The 17,358-nt window shown below is 38.8% G+C and overlaps 1 protein-coding gene and 1 long non-coding RNA gene across 3 annotated transcripts; one reads left to right on the forward strand and one right to left on the reverse strand.

Moving 5' to 3' along the window:
- The first annotated feature begins 152 nt into the window (after positions 1-152).
- LOC122569335 (probable medium-chain specific acyl-CoA dehydrogenase, mitochondrial) lies at positions 153-4,160 on the forward strand. Its single transcript, XM_043730222.1, has 11 exons — positions 153-312; positions 463-541; positions 635-802; positions 882-982; positions 1,045-1,125; positions 1,186-1,316; positions 1,394-1,502; positions 1,577-1,717; positions 1,798-2,073; positions 2,151-2,763; positions 2,844-4,160. The coding sequence occupies exons 1-10, from the start codon at positions 298-300 to the stop codon at positions 2,301-2,303; spliced, it is 1,254 nt and encodes a 417-aa protein (XP_043586157.1). The 5' UTR covers positions 153-297; the 3' UTR covers positions 2,304-2,763; positions 2,844-4,160.
- Positions 4,161-9,167: 5,007 nt separating this feature from the next.
- LOC122569342 lies at positions 9,168-17,080 on the reverse strand. Of its 2 annotated transcripts, XR_006317414.1 has the most exons (4): positions 14,055-17,080; positions 13,887-13,960; positions 13,557-13,694; positions 9,168-13,357 (listed from the first exon to the last, which is right to left on the reverse strand). It is a non-coding gene; the product is annotated as an uncharacterized LOC122569342 (long non-coding RNA). The 2 variants fall into 2 exon arrangements; XR_006317415.1 differs by lacking the exon at positions 13,887-13,960.
- Between the last annotated feature and the right edge of the window lie 278 nt (positions 17,081-17,358).

Genomic DNA, 17,358 nt, shown 5'->3' on the forward strand with positions numbered 1-17,358 from the left:
TACGTACAACATACAGTGTTAATAAAGTATGTAATTATTAAGTTATGATATATTTATAAACATAGCCTTATTTGTTCAAATACTAATTATCTTAGGTATTTATTTCATAAGTAATAATAGTTGGTAATTGCTGTTGTACTTTGGTCTGCAAGGACCGTGATTTGCAACATTTGTTAAAGTAAGTGTCTTATGTGCAAACTTTGTGAATTTTCACTACGTTCAAAAGTAACAATACCGATAAAAGTTTGAAATTAAAGAACTTTTTAAAATTAAAAGTAAAAACAAAGAAACATCAAAATGTTTTCACGAACGGTAAGTACTTTACAAGACATGAAATTTTATACAAAAGTTAAATAATGCCATAGGTGATATAAATATGTATAACTTTCATTATTGTGCAAACCCTGCAAATTGTTTTTTGAGCTGTTAAAGATATTAATGGTATATCATATGCCTTGTTAGATAATGAGAAGTATAACGTATCAAAAGGTAATGAGAACATTTTCATCAACATCTGATTATGCTATAGGATATAACTTTGGTTAGTACAACAAACAGAATATGACAATAACATAGTTATATTTGTAAAAATAAAAATATCTTTTATTATATATTTTTATAATACCCACTTTAGAACTAAATAATATGCAAAGAGAAATGCAAGAATTGGCTCGCAAATTTACAAAAGAAGAAATCATTCCAGTAGCTGCTGAATATGATAGAAGTGGAAAATATCCATGGGATATTGTGAAGAAAGCATGGAGTTTGGGTTTATTAAATAAACATATTCCTGAACATTGTGGTATTGTTACAGATTTATATAATTTAAAAAATATAGAATTTTAAGGGATAAATTATAGATATATGAACTATTATTATAGGAGGAATGAACGTTGGTACTTTTGAAGGTTGTTTAGTTGGAGAGGAATTTGCTTATGGCTGTACAGGAATATCAACTGCATTAGAAGGATCAGGATTAGGTGTAAGTTCATTTTGCAATGTTTTCTATTTACGTAAAATAATGGTATTTAAAATTTTTTACAGCAAACTCCTGTAATTGCATTTGGAACAAAAGAACAACACAAAAAATATCTTGGAAGGCTTATCGAAGAACCACTTGTTGCTGTAAGATAATCAAATTTTAATTCCTAATAATTTAATACATTTACAATATAAAAATTATAGGCATATTGTGTTACCGAACCTGGAGCTGGATCAGATGTTGCAGCTATTAAAACAAAGGCTGAAAAGAAAGGAAATGAGTGGATCATTAATGGAACAAAAATGTGGATAACAAATGGAGGTGTTGCTAATTGGTATATTGAATTTATCAGTAATTTATTTGTTACCAAATTATGTCTATATTCACTATATAAAGTAATCACTTATATAGGTATTTTCTATTAGCAAGGACAAATCCTGATCCAAAAGCTCCAGCTGGTAAAGCTTTCACAGCTTTTATCGTAGAACGCGAGTATGAAGGTGTAACACCTGGTCGAAAAGTAAAGTTTGTCCTTAATAAATTATTTTTATTTTTTTTAGAATTTCAAAATAAATATATTTTATGATGAAACAGGAACTAAACATGGGTCAAAGAGCTTCCGATACTCGAATGATAACATTCGAAGACGTACGTGTTCCACAAGAAAATGTTTTGGGCAAAGAAGGCGAAGGATTTAAGATTGCTATGAAAACTTTTGATAGTAGTAGACCAATGGTACGACAATGAAAATACTCCTTAAAGATAACCAATTACAAACTGTAATATTCAAACGTTGTTTCGTATTCCCTTCATAGGTTGCAGCCTCATCTGTCGGTCTAGCTCAAAGAGCTCTTGATGAAGCTTTAAAATACGCAATACAACGTAAAGCTTTTAATAAATTAATAGGAGAACATCAAGCTGTAGGATTCATGCTCGCAGATATGTCGATCGGTGTTGAGACTGCTAGACTTGCATGGATGAAGGCAGCTTGGGCTACCGATCGTAGTCTTCCAATAGCTTCAAAGCTTGCTAGCATTGCAAAATGTTATGGTGGTGATGTAGCCAACAAATGTGCAACAGATGCCGTTCAAGTATATTATTATTATACAATATAATTATCTTCTTTAAAAAGTAAAAATAATTATTTCGTATTCCAAATTATTTACAGATTTTCGGTGGTGCTGGATTCAACACCGAATATCCGGTAGAAAAATTAATGCGAGATGCAAAAATTTATCAAATTTACGAAGGAACTGCGCAAATCCAGAGACTTATAATCTCGCGTCATCTACTTTCTGAGGCTACTCAAAAAAATATATAATTTTTCTAACAAAAATTTTGTGCAATTCTAAAAAATATTAATTCTTTAAAAGTATTATATTATATATATTTTTTTATAAAATTTATAATAATATTTTGTATGTTTGTTATAACATTTTGTATATTAATTAAACGTTAAAATCTTGTACCTCGTTAATTTTTTATAAATACTTTGAAATATACATTTTATTATAAGAAAACATAAAGGAGAAGAAACGTGACAATTTTGCATTTCATATTTCGCGCTGATCGGTGTTAGATAGCGCTGCAAACGTTGTTCGAAAGCGTTAGTCAAGTGTATTGTACAATGAAAAGGGATTACATCGCATTATGTCCGTCAGGTCATAGTTTTTACACGGTTATATTTGGTGAAGTCGTGCGTGGCGAGTTATGCAACATTTGGTGTAAAAGCGCCCCATAATAAGACGTCCAGATATTGTGACATCTGACCTACTTAGACGGTATCGTCATATTTAAGGCAGTGGTAAATTGACAACATTTATAACGTGAAAAACATATCTGACAGCCTTTCAATTTGCAGATTCTAACTGCCTGCAAACACGAGGGAACTAGGGAATCTTTCGGAAATTGCGTCTTTCCGTGATACATTATTGGAACACAGTGCCGTGACTAGCAAATTCTGGTACCCACTAAAACCTCGCTCGATACGTTCCTTCTCTCAAAATACTTTCCCTTTTGTTATTGTTCGATGTGGTACAATTGAAAGTAAACAGTTGGAAGATTATTTCAATGTTCGAGGCTTCATACATTAAATTTCGCTGAGCTCTTTCTATAGCGTGTACGAGATCGGTATAGTTAATATTTTCCCTTTCGTTATCCACTGCCGTGCCTATGAATGGTAAAATTGGGCGCAAATTAAATGGTTAGCTCATTCTTACAAGACAGATGTACCATACCATAGTAAAAATTAACATTCTTCGATTTTTATTTCAAACCGAACAATCGATTCTTTTATCTATGATCATTCAAATTTATAACTTTTTAACGCCTAATTAACTAGTATCTTTTAATTTTGTTCAAAATTACAATTGCACACTCGTCGAAGCATTTAATTCGATAAAGCGGAATAATAGCACTGAATAACAACATTCGTAATTCAATAAAGCGAAATAACATTTTTAAAAGTTAACGAGTCAAAAATTAAACGTTCCTTATAACACAAGAATACGTTTTATATGTCTAATGTTCAAGGCTCGTTAAAACAAAGCCAATTAACGCGTACATCGCAGATCAGAAAGGGAACGTAAAAGAATTCGCATTCCGTTTTTTCGAGTTTTGATCTCATAAATATAACGCGCCTAATTTTGCCTCGATCGTTTTAATTAAACCTTGACTGCCGATTGAATTAACGCGTATGACACGTTGAGAAAAGACTTGGAAACGTACTTTAATAGATGTATAGAAATGGCAAGAATCGCAACAAGGTGGGCGACGGAAAGCGTGATTTGGGCGCGCGGTACCGATAAAGAGAATCGACGGCGGGCACCGGCGCTAAGCACACGGTCCTGGAACTCGTGCTGTCAGAGCGCAACGGTGCGCCGGACGCTCGCTTGACTAAGGGAGTGCCCGTCCCGATGCAAAGTGTAAGTGAAGTGGCCTACAGACCTACATTTGTCTAACGTTCGATTTTTTTCGAGCCGGCGGACAGGAGGTTAATAATCCGCGCGGGGCTCATTTTTCCGCGGGCGTGTGTGATGTCGCTGTTATGTGATATACTGATGTTTGGTTGAAAGAGACGGTGTAGTTTCGGTACGCTCAGACGGCGCTGGCCGGCGCGGGGAGCGTAGTAGTAAAAAGAGAGGAGGACAGCAAGAGCGTGCGCACACGAGGAGAAAGAGAGAAGGAGACAGAGAGGGAACGTATACAGAGAGAGGAATAAAGAAGGAAGAAAAGCGAGCGCGCGCGGTTCCGTTGGTTAGACAAAGAGGAAGGGAAACGGGACAGACAGATAGATAGACGGGGGTAAGAAAGAGAGCGAGGGCACGTAAGAGAGTGTGTAGGTGTTTCGAGAGAAGTGCGTGCGCTCGAGGACGACGTGCAGGAGGAGGGACCCCCGTCTGTCTGTCTGCTGGAATGCACGAGGGCCGAATGGCTACAGGGGCAGGGGAAGGTGGGGGCCACACGGCCCTCGAGAACACCACCGCGACGGCCCTTACGGAATCATCGTCGTCATCCTCCTCCTCCTCGGTACCGACGATTCTCGCCGAAAACAATACCTCGACTAACCTACCTTTGCCGGGACCTCAACAACAGACCCTTCATCAGGTACAACAGCAACAGCAAACTCAACAACAACAACAACAACAACAGCAAACGCACTCACGACCACCGGTCAACTTGGTCACTGATCTGCCAGCGAATGATACATCAGGTAACCTCAACCACTCATTTCTATGCTCTCGAGTTCTTTGTTGCCGTAGTATACCGCTTGCCAAACTCTCTTTTTCTTTCTCCCGCTACTTTGCCTTCTCTCTACGCTTCACTCTCACTCTTTGCTGTTTCTGCCTCTCGCTTTCGCTTTCGCTTTCAACCGTCTACCTCTCGCTTCGTGCGTATAGTCTTTCGTCCTTTCCATCTATCCTCTACTCGCCAACACTAGTACGTTGCTTTCCCTCTCTCCCACTCCCTTTTTTTCTCTCTATTATTCGCCTGCTTGTATTCGTTTTGCCCATTTTTTCGTTCGACTCGATCCACCTTCGAAGTTACAGGTACATACGATTTCGCTCTTCCTCATTGCGCGACGTAGCAAAGCGTCACGTCTTTTTCCTGTTTTGCACTTTGTCTACTCGACTTTTTCTACGCTCATAAGTAGCAAGCATAAGTACCAATTACATATATGTAACCAGTAAGTAGAAACATACCACATTTTTATCATAATTCGTATTAACGAAATACACAAATACGAAAGCGAGTCTCATTTATCGATTCTCCGTTTAATAAGTATACGTGTCTATTACCCGTTAATTCCTCTGGGCTTGTTAGCAATCTTTATCTATACCTATGTATAAATAGCAGTTAATCGCGAAGGTATCGAGCGTAACCGTATGCACGATTTAAATTACCCGCCGCGTGAGACAAACTCAACCGCATTCCATATGGAACAAGTTTCACTGAAAAGTTCCTAGAAATATCGTCAGAAGGAAAGGAAAAACTATGGCAAAAAAGTAGTAGACGAAGGCAACGCGATGGCGATAAAAATGCAAGAGTGTGCGAAATAACCTGGCAACGATGGTTTGTACCTGGAGAACGATAAGAGATAGAAAAGTAGACGGGATCAGATATCGTATTAGTATTTGTTGGCGTGCGCGATAAAATTTAGCTGGTCGTCACTGGGAATCGGGGGTTGCGCGCGATTCTACGAACGTCACGAGTGGCTTTCGCGCGCAACAGGCGTTCCGTCGCGAATTCCGCAGTAGCGACGATGCAAACGAGCCGTGTGCCCGGTCGCTGCCACATCTCGCCTCAGATTTAGAACAGACAACCTTCAGAACGTTTTCTTTATGAACTCACACCGTCCCGATGCTTCGCGAACGAAACGCAGCAATTCGATGAAGCGGGACGTTTATTTGTGTTCGCAATGTTTCACCCTTTCTGTTCCAACCCTTATATTTAACACTAGTTCTGGTCTAGCATGATATATCGTAAACGATTGCAGAAGGAATCCTTTGGAATCAAGTTCATTTTTATTGGTTTCTTCATTTCGAATAATTTGGTGGATTCACAAATATAAATTTCCTGAAAATGGGTAATAACTCTGTGAAATTTTGTAAATAGGTAAAGGATGATTTTTGCAATATCCAGTGGGATGCAAGGATATATATGTTTAATTTCACAAGCAATACAAAGGGAATAGTTTTGTCAACATGGAATTCATTATTGAATTTTTAAATCGATTATCATGTTTTTCGTTTATGGCCTGCGTATTGCGTACTATTCCTAGTTAGCGATTTTACGTTTGAATATTGAATATTTTGAAATCACTCGAAGTTTTCAATATTTTTAAGATTAGAGTTATTTCAAACTTAATTTAACATGTACTTAAGATTTTCGAAAGGCTAGATAAATTTTGAATCTTGAGTCATTTAAGTTTTGATAATTCTTGAGAATCTTGATAAGTTTTAATGTCTTGAAAGCATGGTATTCGATATTGGGATTGAAATTGTAGATATGAGATATCTAATATCCAACGTTTGGTTTTAAAAGCATCATAAATTGAAATATTTTAAAGGTATTGAATATTATGTTTCACCATTTGTATAATGAACTATCTTTATATAAAGCCACTGGAATAATAAAATTTTTAATTGTTATTCATCTATTCTTTGCTATAGCGAGCGATACATAATCCTCGAACAAGAATTATTTTATCTCACTAAATTCATTTTACCTGAGAATTGTAATAATATCTTGTAAAAATTCACTTCATAAGAATGGTATATATAATTATATCGAACAACGTATCAATAACTAGCTCTTGCAATCATTCAAAAAATAATTGTTGCTATCCTAAATTAAAATGTTGATTCTCGTTAGAATTTACCACAAATATGATGTGAAGCTCGCAGGATGCGGTAATTAAGTCTGATGCAATTAGTTGATCAATTATTGACAATTATTGACAAATAGTTTGAGAAACACTTACTTGCCTGATCCACCTAATAGTCCATTTCTACCTGTATTACTTTAAATGGCGTTCTAACGTATCGTAACTTCTCACTGTAGCTCTCAACTTGTCTCCATAAAATGGAGATTTTTTCTTGAAATTTGTTCTCTCTTTTTTTGGTAACTCATGTTTACCCAAAGAGAACATTTTGAGGTGGCATGGTTCTTAAGAGAACTGGGTAGGCTAGTAGCGAGCAGCCAAGAGGTTTTTTCTTGCACCATTAGACGCACGCGAATCCGTGTCAAAGTGCCCCCCGGCTAGCAAGAATATCTAATTACTCGGTAAACAAGTAAGTCGCCTTATTCGAGCTCGAAAGAAGCTTCTCCCTTTCTCTCAGTTGGTTTCTTTAGCCAGGTCGTTACATCTTGGAATCTCGTACGTAGAATATCTCGTATACTATAAAGTAAACTCACACTATGGGTATAAATTCGTGATGCAATTGAAACGAGAGAGATTCTATGGTTCGAGTTATGTCGAAGGTGCAGAATAATATTTTTTCCTTTGAGGTTCCCATTCGAGCAGAATCGAGTTTGAAAATTTCAAAGCATCAAGGAAACGATTAATCACGTAGGATTTTATATTCGTTCAACATTACTACCCAATGTACGTATGTAAAAAGCAAGCTATTGAAAGGACTACAGTGGCATAGTAAGTTATAATAATTATATGCCGATCTCGATAGTTTCCTAATCTAAACACTGCTGAAGAAATTGACGGCGAATTAAATAGGATACCTAGAGAAGTCTAGGTAGGATACTTCAAAATCTGACCGGGCATTCAATAAGTTGACTAAAAATACAAATAAAATGCTGTCTTAACGCAACACTGGTCTTCAACCGATTAAGTTTTCATAGGTGGCCTAATCCATATGAACGAGGGATGCACATATACATAGAGGGAAATCTTTTAATTTCCTTAACTGTGACGCGGGTTATGTAGCATACCGATTCGGCTTAGGGTTCAGGTAGTTAACAAGTTGCCAAACTAGATTTTCTAAGGAAACCCAGTATCCAATGCAATTTTCTTACTCTTCATTTTTGCCTTATTTTTCACTCGTACCACTAATTTATATTCACGGTGTATATACATATATATTATTAATTTTTGCCGGTTAAAAACAGATTGATTTGCATAGATGTCTCATTCACACTGTTATGCAGTCCCTATATACATTAGATCATTATATATATATAATGTTGTATGTAATATAAAATATATAATGTAAATAAATATACAATATATATATACACTTAAACTTACACTTAACTGTACTCTATTTACCCTATATTTAATTACTTGAATTTGATCTTATAATTTAATTGCTCCCTCTTTGTCATTCGCACTCCTCCACCCCTCCACTCTTTCTCGTACATTCATTCTTTCTTCTAATCTCTACAACTATTCTGGCTCACGCTATATTTTACACGAGATTGAAGAAAATTGTAGACATACATAGGTGTATATACCTAGAAGGGGAGAAGTTTTAATTTCCTTAACCGTGGCACGGGTCACATATCGATTCGCGTGGATAGGTGGGTCAAAAAGGAGGCCCGCGTATAACGACACCAATTTCCCGCTGCTCGATAAAGATGTCAAGTATGAATATTCATGACTCTCGCCAGCATTAATGCTGATAATTAGCTGCATTGTGGCATTGGCGGCATTGCGCGATTACGCGGGCTCGTTACAAAGATACAAGCTCTGCTTCTCGTTCGCGTCAAGGGCAGTTTGCACTCCATTTTCTCGGCTTACGATCGCCCGTTCTATTTCGTTTGTTTCTCCCGTCTTTCGTTTCTTTTTGTTCTCTGCCTTCTCTTTTTTTCTTTTTTTTTTCCTTTTCCGTCACGTTGTTCGTTCTTTGTCCCGCGTCCCCTTTAGCCGCGTTTACAATTAACGCTCCCGTTTCGAACAGCTACCGGTACTTGCGCAGCCGGTGTTAAATCTACTCGAGCGTGGCAATTCGTCCGCGATACAGAGCCGAGCTTGATCACCAACCACCTGAAAAGAATGGGAAAGAGTCACTGAAACGTTACGCGACTCTTGCCAAGTGTCTTTCGAACGTATAGTCGAGATACAGTTGCCTTTTACATAAGTTATCATTGGGCTGTTTGCGAAATTTGCAAAATGCATATAATATGCAAACGTATATAAAATATTCAAAATGTAATACTCGTTGTAACGTTTAATAGGCGAAACAAATTTCTGCTTAGGTTGCTCATAAGAATATGGATATGTATAGTCGTCGTAATAAATTTTTAAGAAACTTTCGTAATATTAAAATACGAATTACGATCTTTATTTCTCATTTCGTACACTCGATCTGTGACTAGTTAGCTCTGTTTCGAATGGATTTCATGGAGTGTTCGTTAAGTAAGACAGAAAGATATATATAACATCTATTTTCTCTCTTTTTCCTGATATTAAAAAGTTACACAATCTGCTATAACTCGCGAGCGATATACTTGTAAAATTAGCGGTGCACCAGATAACATAGGAAATGATATGGAATTATCAACCGGAAATATCTTTCCGACTCGGCTGCAAAGATTCGATAGCGTTTTTCCTTTCGATTTTCACGCGTTCTTTTCCTATTGTAAAATTCATCGCCTTCTTTATATAGAGTTTTATAGCATTCATAGTCAATTATCGTACGATCTTTAAAATTGTGACTCTTGTTTCATGCCCCTTTCGAAGAAATATTCTGAAAGTTTCAGTTTCGTCAGAGATGGAAATTATTATCGAATTAAATATATAGAAGTTCATGGTATTAGGCCCGGTGCAGACAGGCGACTTTTTCGTGCTGCGTTCTCGCTGCGTCATATGTCTGTCTTTGTTTTCCCAGTTGAACACAACGAGGACAGGCATACGAAGCAGCGAAAATGCAACGTCAAAAAGCCGCTCGTCTGCACCCGGCCTCAGCCTTCGCCATTTTCCTCGTAAATGATAGATCTGTAAGAAAAATATTAAATTCATATTTACATTCACGATGCAGTGTAAAAGGGTTCGTTAGCAATTTAAGAACATTCATAATTTCTTTAATACGCGCAAGCGAGGAAAAATGAAAGATCTATTCGAACTATTGTACAAAAGATAGTAAAGCTTTGTTCATAAATGTACTGTTTGCGAGAAAAACGCAACAAATACTCTATATATATGTAGTAGTATTTAGAAAAAATTAGAATACGAACAACTTGCATCCGGAAGCCTTAATTTTGGTAATTGCTTAATCGTCACCTTGGAGAGCTGCATCGTGTAGTCGCTTCGAAACAGGTTGACGTCGATTAAAAATTAGGTCTGTGTTATGGGAGAGACGCGTTCCAGTGAAACTGGTTACGTCAGAGAGCTCACGACGCATCGACACTGGTGAAAGCACCCGGCGAACGTCGTAGTGCCATTCTAGAAATGCGTTTGTACGATTTCAAAGGTCGGAAAAACGGGTGGCGAGCCGCGTCCTCCTTGGACGGTCGCGTTTCACGCGACCAGATCGCGGTACACACGTGCAAGTATACTTTGGCGCCCGTTCTCGGTACTTTTACTTTTACTTTCATCCGGACCCCGGCGACACGCTTCGCGAACCAGACAAACCCAAAGGGGACACGAACGCTCGAAATTTCTCTCTCTATAAACAGACTCATCTCGACCCTTTGCTTCGTTAAAAGAGAGTTCTAAAATCGGACAAACAGCCGAGAGTGGAGTTGATTTCAACGAAAATGAAAATGATCTTGCGATTTAACCTACGCTATCACCTACGAACAGACTGTGGTTGTTTACGCGAATTTACATTTTTCTGAATGCCACTGAGGAGATAAGGCTTAAACAAATTCATTTATTTCTAGCGCTAGATATTATAATTAGACGTATACGAATATTTCGAGCATTTTGTGTAGCCTTGTGAATTATGCGTATTATTTGCGTTTCGCCACTCTCAAATTTTCTATAGTTTCCCGACATTCTAAAGGATTTATCTTCTTAGCGAATCAACAAATAATACATTTTATTAATTGTTTAAAGATCGATCGAAAATGTATTAAAATTTCAAACGCGAAATTCATCCATGTATCTATTAGTTTGAAACGTTATTGCTTGAATCGAATATGATACAAGTTTACAAGAATCTATCTGATCTGTATTTTAGAAACTTGAAGATAGTCCGGGGATAAATAGCTTCAGATGTTTCGTAAATTTTGTTCAAAAATTGTGTCATAACTTGGTTAGGGTTACGTTTATTCTCGTGGATGCCAACATTTCATTGCATATGTATTAATACGCGTAACTAATATTGGTTATATAAAGGTAACCTTATATATAGTGATGATAAAATAATAATACCCACGGAATGTAGACATTATTTATGAATACGTAAGTTTTATTTGTAATTTCTTCTAACTAAATTACGTGGAAAATAAGCCTTCAGATACCTTTACTTAGCTAAGCTTTAAAGATAAAATGGCCAAATACTTTGCAGTGACAGTGTAAGAAAATATGACTACATAATTTTTTCGTATTTTTCCTTCCTCCACCTCATCAAAAACGACCTTACCAGTATCGTTCTATCGCCGTAGAATCAAGGAGACAATTTTCGTAATTTTATAATGATGGTATTTCACTTCAAATAGAGTACCTCCTTCGAAGAAATATTACAGGTAACATTGACCATTGTCGTGGATGTCCTCTTGCCCTTGTTAGGCAGAGGTAAAGTATCAGTCCCGTAAAGTTGACTGACACTTTTACTTCTACTCTGTACCGTTCCGAGCAGTAAAATTGTTGCGGAAAAAGGTATTGCAGCTTTCTCAAATTTTCGTAAGCGTGGCGGCGCGTGGCCGGCACGAATTCGTCGCAATCCCTTGTAAAGTGGATGGGGTCGGTTCTTTCAACGATGTATATACCCTTCCGGACAATAGACCACGTCAACATCTACCTGCTGCGTCGAAATTCACTTGTTACATCTCCGCTAGAGGCTGAGTCCGCTGTTTGCACACAATAAATCACGATTATCCGCACAGTAAGGAGCACAAAATAGACCTACAGGGTACAGGTGCAAGTTTTACCCTTGGTCCCTTTTTTTTTTTTTACGCCAGATATTGTTCCTCTTGGAAAATGATAGGAAATGATTTTTGATCATCGTAACGACAATAGGAAACGCGTGTGTTAAGCAAAGTGCAAAGTGCATGCTTACAAATAGAGCGCAGAACGCGGTACCAGAGGACGAGTGGAATTTAAATGTGATACCATTCCAAAAAAGTTGTTCAGTATTCATGAATATTCAAGGCTGTGTCTCCGATACATCGTTTAACCTGCTTTACATATTCTTTAGGTACTACCCTTTTTGCGAGCGCATCGTGCATGCGTTTCGAGGCATATAGAACTTCTGTACAAGACATTTCGTAATACAATCTTTTCTACGTGGTTACTTCAAGTGATTATGTACAATTGATTCTTGTTGAATTAAGACCTGTAACTACATTGAAACTAACCATATCTAAAGTGGTTGATTAGCGTGAAAGTATGCTTAGTAGACATATTCGAATCTGCGACGATTCGATACCATACGGTTTTGGAAGGAATAATATAATCCTCTGATACCTTGCAAGCAGTTATTTTCCCGGAAGTCTCATTTTCCATATCCGTATTCTTAGTACATTTAATATTTCGTAGGCAAACCGAGTAGCTGAGGATCTAATTTAAATTTCATTCTACAATTTCTCCAAAAAGAATGTCTATTTTTATTGAGGAATATTTCAAACATTTGGCGTAGTAAAAACATTGATAACTATTTCAGGATAGCTTCAGGATCTTTTCCAAGTCGGAAACAGTAAAATAATTCGCAAGAGTGAAATAATAATGTAATAATATAATAATAAATAATAGTAAAAAAACATTCGGGCATAACTAACCCAGTTTGCTTACGGAAGGTTAAATAACATGTAAATCACACGCGTAGCGTGAATGATGGCAAACTTCCTTAATAATTCTTCGCTTTTTTTTAACAATATCATCCGGTGACTTCGAAAGCGATCCTCCAATATAGACACGCGACCTTCTTCACTTTCTTCGGTTCTCTCGTGACTCGTGACTTTGGTTCTCTCCATGGGTCGTATTTTTACTTGTCGTCAGTTTACTTATTTACCCGTGACATCTCAGTCAAATATTCCTTGTTTGTTTATTGCCAGTCTGACCGAGGACACACGCCTCTTATCCTCGTTGTTCCTATTATGCAACAATCGACAGTGTTGTCCCAACTCTCACCAAGAGTGAAGAAAATCCGATTTCCTCGCTTTCCTACAGGAATTTATGGCTCGTCCGTCGTTCTACCTGTTGCTAATGGAAAGCCGGATAATTAGACTGTCTCTCTCTCTCTCTTTCTCGACTACCTGTGAAAATCCCGTGACGAAATTACGTTGGTTACGCGTGACCGTTGTTTGTCCGAAAAGGTGTCGATTAACATTGCCATTCTATTCTCGTGATTGTGCTGGGATTTATGATAATTAGCGACGGATAATGAGCGTATGGAAGGTGGAATGAGTGAGTCATTAGCGGACTTTACGGATTGAAGAGCAAATGTATACATACGGAATCGTTACTGGGATTATAACTCGCACCAAGCTCCGAATCAACATTTGTTTTTTCCACGATTTCAATTAGATAACGATTTTACGTTTCACGAATTCTGTTTCTCCTGCGTTCCTGTTTTTTCCGAGTAAATTGATCCTGGAATTAAATAAAAATATTGTTTGTTCTAGTAACGAGAAATTTAAGTTCTGTAGAATCAGAAAATATTTAAATTACAAATTTGTAAAAATAATGCAGCGTAATATTTATCCAAGAACAAATGCTTTTTAAAGCTTTTTTAATAGATTCCGATTTTTAAGAATTAGACAAATATTTGAGATACATACGTACGTGTTTATGGAAAAAAAAATAAGAGATCGCGTTTATTCAGGAACAAAGTATTTTCTTCCTTTTCAAATAAAACTCTAGAAATATTTTGAATTACGTTATTCGGTTATTAGAAGAGAGCCTTATACTATTTTTGCACCAGTTGTACGTTTCGTATAAATAAATACGTACCAATTTTTTCCACCAATTTTCCTCGAATAATATAAAGAAACGAGACATCATCGTTGTAATTGTTCCTCGTAATAGTGGTGCCGATTTTACGGTCTGGTTGTTCGTCACTTTTTATACGTGTACCAATTCGGTAGCGTTTGCCGGTGTGTGTTTGATCGTGTGCACGTTATTCTACTGCTATACGTACACTCCCACGCCACGTTAAGACGATGGGTCGTTTCTCCTCCACGGCGGTCGCTATTGAATCGCTTGACCCACTTTGATAAACTCGCATTGGAATAACTCAATAACACCCAAGCCGAGCCAACAACAATAATTATTATTCAACGTCCCCAGCGGGCTACAGCACCGGTATAGATACGTTGGCGAATTTATCGGTGCCGAACCTTCATCCCTCGTGTCCACGTCACCTTTAACCCTCTTGTATCGTAATTATGGTACGATCGAATTCCGGTGCCATTGGTTTTACAAATAAGTTTCAGCTATGCTGCTCATCTCATTAAAGTGTGTCTATTACTTTTAATCGTATGGAATTACATAATTCACCGGCAAGACTTGAAATATTTATAACTAGACTGTAAATGTTTATGTACATTGAAGTTTTTATAGACACAACAGTCAAGCATACATTGTAAAGAGAAATTAGGTTTGGTCTTTAAATATTACGACAGGTGTATCATTTTGCATATATTCTTTCGTATCGTGTTCATTCTTATGTTATGTATATCGTCTGTATTACGTTATGTTATTGTAGATTAAAATTTTCTATAATAAAATAAAATTGCATAAACGTTCGCAATCCAAGTATAACGGAATTATTTCTGTATATGTAATAAGTATAACAGATTTATTCCTAATGTGTCTTTTTTTAAAGTAATTGTAAAAACAATTTTTTTCTGTAGTACCGTATTACAAATTGTATTATTGGATCGTAAGTCTCCGTGTTATGATCACCGTTACTAAATGTATGCCGTTGGAAATATCCCAGCTCGCATTCCCGGTGTATTAGTAACGGCTATTATTCCGTTATTACCGATTTATTGCGAGTACATATAATTGCAATATAACACGCTTGCATAATTTCATTGTACTTGCAAATGCAAAGCAAGACGTATTTGAATGCGCGCTCGAGTCGCGTCTACGCGGCCCGACTTCGAAAAGTAGACCATATACGTGTACATATCTCGCATCGCCAAATTGCTTCTCCTAACTTGTGGCGCCCTCCCAATGGTATCAACATCTAAAAGCTTGCCCAAAGGATCGCATATAAGAATTGCTATCCGTACTACTGGGCGCATGCGCGCGACATTCAAAGTAGCCGGGGTGTTAAAATGTTTAGCATCGCGGAAACGTTCGATTTATTCAGCCATGCGCGTTGAATAGGCTGGTGTAATAGTTTTAAGAGAAGGGAACCATCTTTGTAACCTCTGTTTACCTCTATCGATATAGTTTGGTAAATTTACGAGCGTTTGGTACGCAAACGACAACATTCTGCGTTTCTTCGATCGATCTCTTAGGTCACAGGTTCGATCTTGTCCGGTGTAAATTTGTTCATGCCGAAAAGATGAAATTTTGGTGGATTTATATCGGAAGATCAGATCGTACTTACTTTGAACGTCGTCAAATAATAGTCGATGAAGCGTGTATAATCGACGCCGACATTCCTTAAGCTTTCACGAATAACCCTTCAAGGGCATGACCTAATTCTTTAGGAAAATTCATTTACTCGTTGCGCGATACTTTGGCGTCAGCTTAATTTTCAAACGTAATTAAGGATCATTGATTCGAGCGGAAGAGGCGCGCTCGCACCTTTTATAATTCCCGCGATCGCCGCACCACGGCGTTGGTCTCGTTTCGATCAGTCGCTAAATTTAGCACTCGGCTAATATTTCTCTGGAACTTGTGCGTGCAAAAATTTCGTTTGGGAATGCAATAATGAGAGGAAGTGACTGGTTTCTTCTCCTCGGCTAAACACTGAAAGTAAGAAAACACGATTCACCGTAGCGCTTGGCTGTGGCGTTGCACGGATCTCGCGATCGACGCATCGAAATCGAAAGTCTTATCATAGATCGTAAGATACTGGGCGTCCGTGTTTCCGTCGATCACCGCGCCTTGGCGCTGATCGCGCTTATCACCGAAATTGCCTCTCTCTTTTATACGTCGTATAGTTCTCCCCCTCCCTTTCTCTTTTTCAATTCGACAACTCGTCCATGTCTCCATATGTCCGTCGATTCGTTCGTTCATTTGCTCGTTCGTACGTTTCTCGTGCCAGTTATGATGAATTCGATTGGGTAATACCGACGCGCCGCGGCGAGGCACGAGAAGTGACGCCACGGGACACGGTCTGTGGTTTTTAATACGCGTCCTACTTTCTGCTATCTTTCCCGGCGTCCGTGCGAGAGAACGAGCGAGCGCCGTCGGGCGAGCGAGCTAGCGCGATCGCGCGTGCATCATCCTTCCCCTCGCCCTTTGTCCCGCATGCCGCCACCCTGTCACTCTCCCTATCACTCTCTCTCGCTTCTTTCTGTTAAACCGCGTACTGCTCGGTACACGTTTGCAACCGAAGAAGCATGATGTGATTGGCGCGTGTCAGGACTTCCCCCTCTCCCCTCTCGCATCCTCCTTCTTTTTCTCGCGACTCATACTTCTGCCACGTTTACGACTTCGCGCCTGTACTTCCCCCCCTCCCCCCTCCCTCCACTACACACCCTCTTTGCCTCCCTCTACCAGTAACCACGACGCCCTCGAGAGGAACCACGAGCTACGAGTACGTATGTATGTACCGCGATATTAACAAACAGCACAGAAACGACACGGACGACGGATAGAGTCGCGTGAACATCGCGAGGCAAAAGAGTCGAACGTATCGCGGCCGCGGGGAGAAAGAGCGAGATGGAGAGCGAGAGCGCGAGATAACGCGCGACGCGCGGCACGGCGAGTTGCACAGCTAGAAGGACTGAAATTGAAAGTGGTCGTCCCACTGGCCCACTGACCTGATTACCCACTGACAATGACACGAATCCTTGCCTCCCACCGGGCTCACCCTTCCCCACTATTCCTCCCGCCCTCCTCCCCTACCCTCCTTCCCACCCGCCCTCCCTCCGCACGTCCGTGCGTCCTACTCCCTCGGTCGCGTGTACGTGGACGCAGCAGCGCCTTCTCGCACCTCTCCCGCGCACTCGGCGCAGGCGTCGCGTCGTCCCGCGTTATAGCGCGAATCCGGCGAGGACGCGATGCTTTTTATCTCTTTGAGGGATATATCGATGTGATTGTTACGTGGCGCATGCAAACACAGGGTGCTATT

The sequence above is a fragment of the Bombus pyrosoma genome, linkage group LG7 (genome assembly GCF_014825855.1).
Source record: "Bombus pyrosoma isolate SC7728 linkage group LG7, ASM1482585v1, whole genome shotgun sequence".
NCBI lineage: Eukaryota > Metazoa > Arthropoda > Insecta > Hymenoptera > Apidae > Bombus > Bombus pyrosoma.

Excerpts from the sequence above, each read along its gene's own strand:
- LOC122569335 (XM_043730222.1), top strand. Across the intron at positions 1,503-1,576 it reads GTGTAACACCTGGTCGAAAA|GAACTAAACATGGGTCAAAG; the intron begins GTAAAGTTTGTC and ends ATGATGAAACAG. Across the intron at positions 2,074-2,150 it reads GTGCAACAGATGCCGTTCAA|ATTTTCGGTGGTGCTGGATT; the intron begins GTATATTATTAT and ends AATTATTTACAG.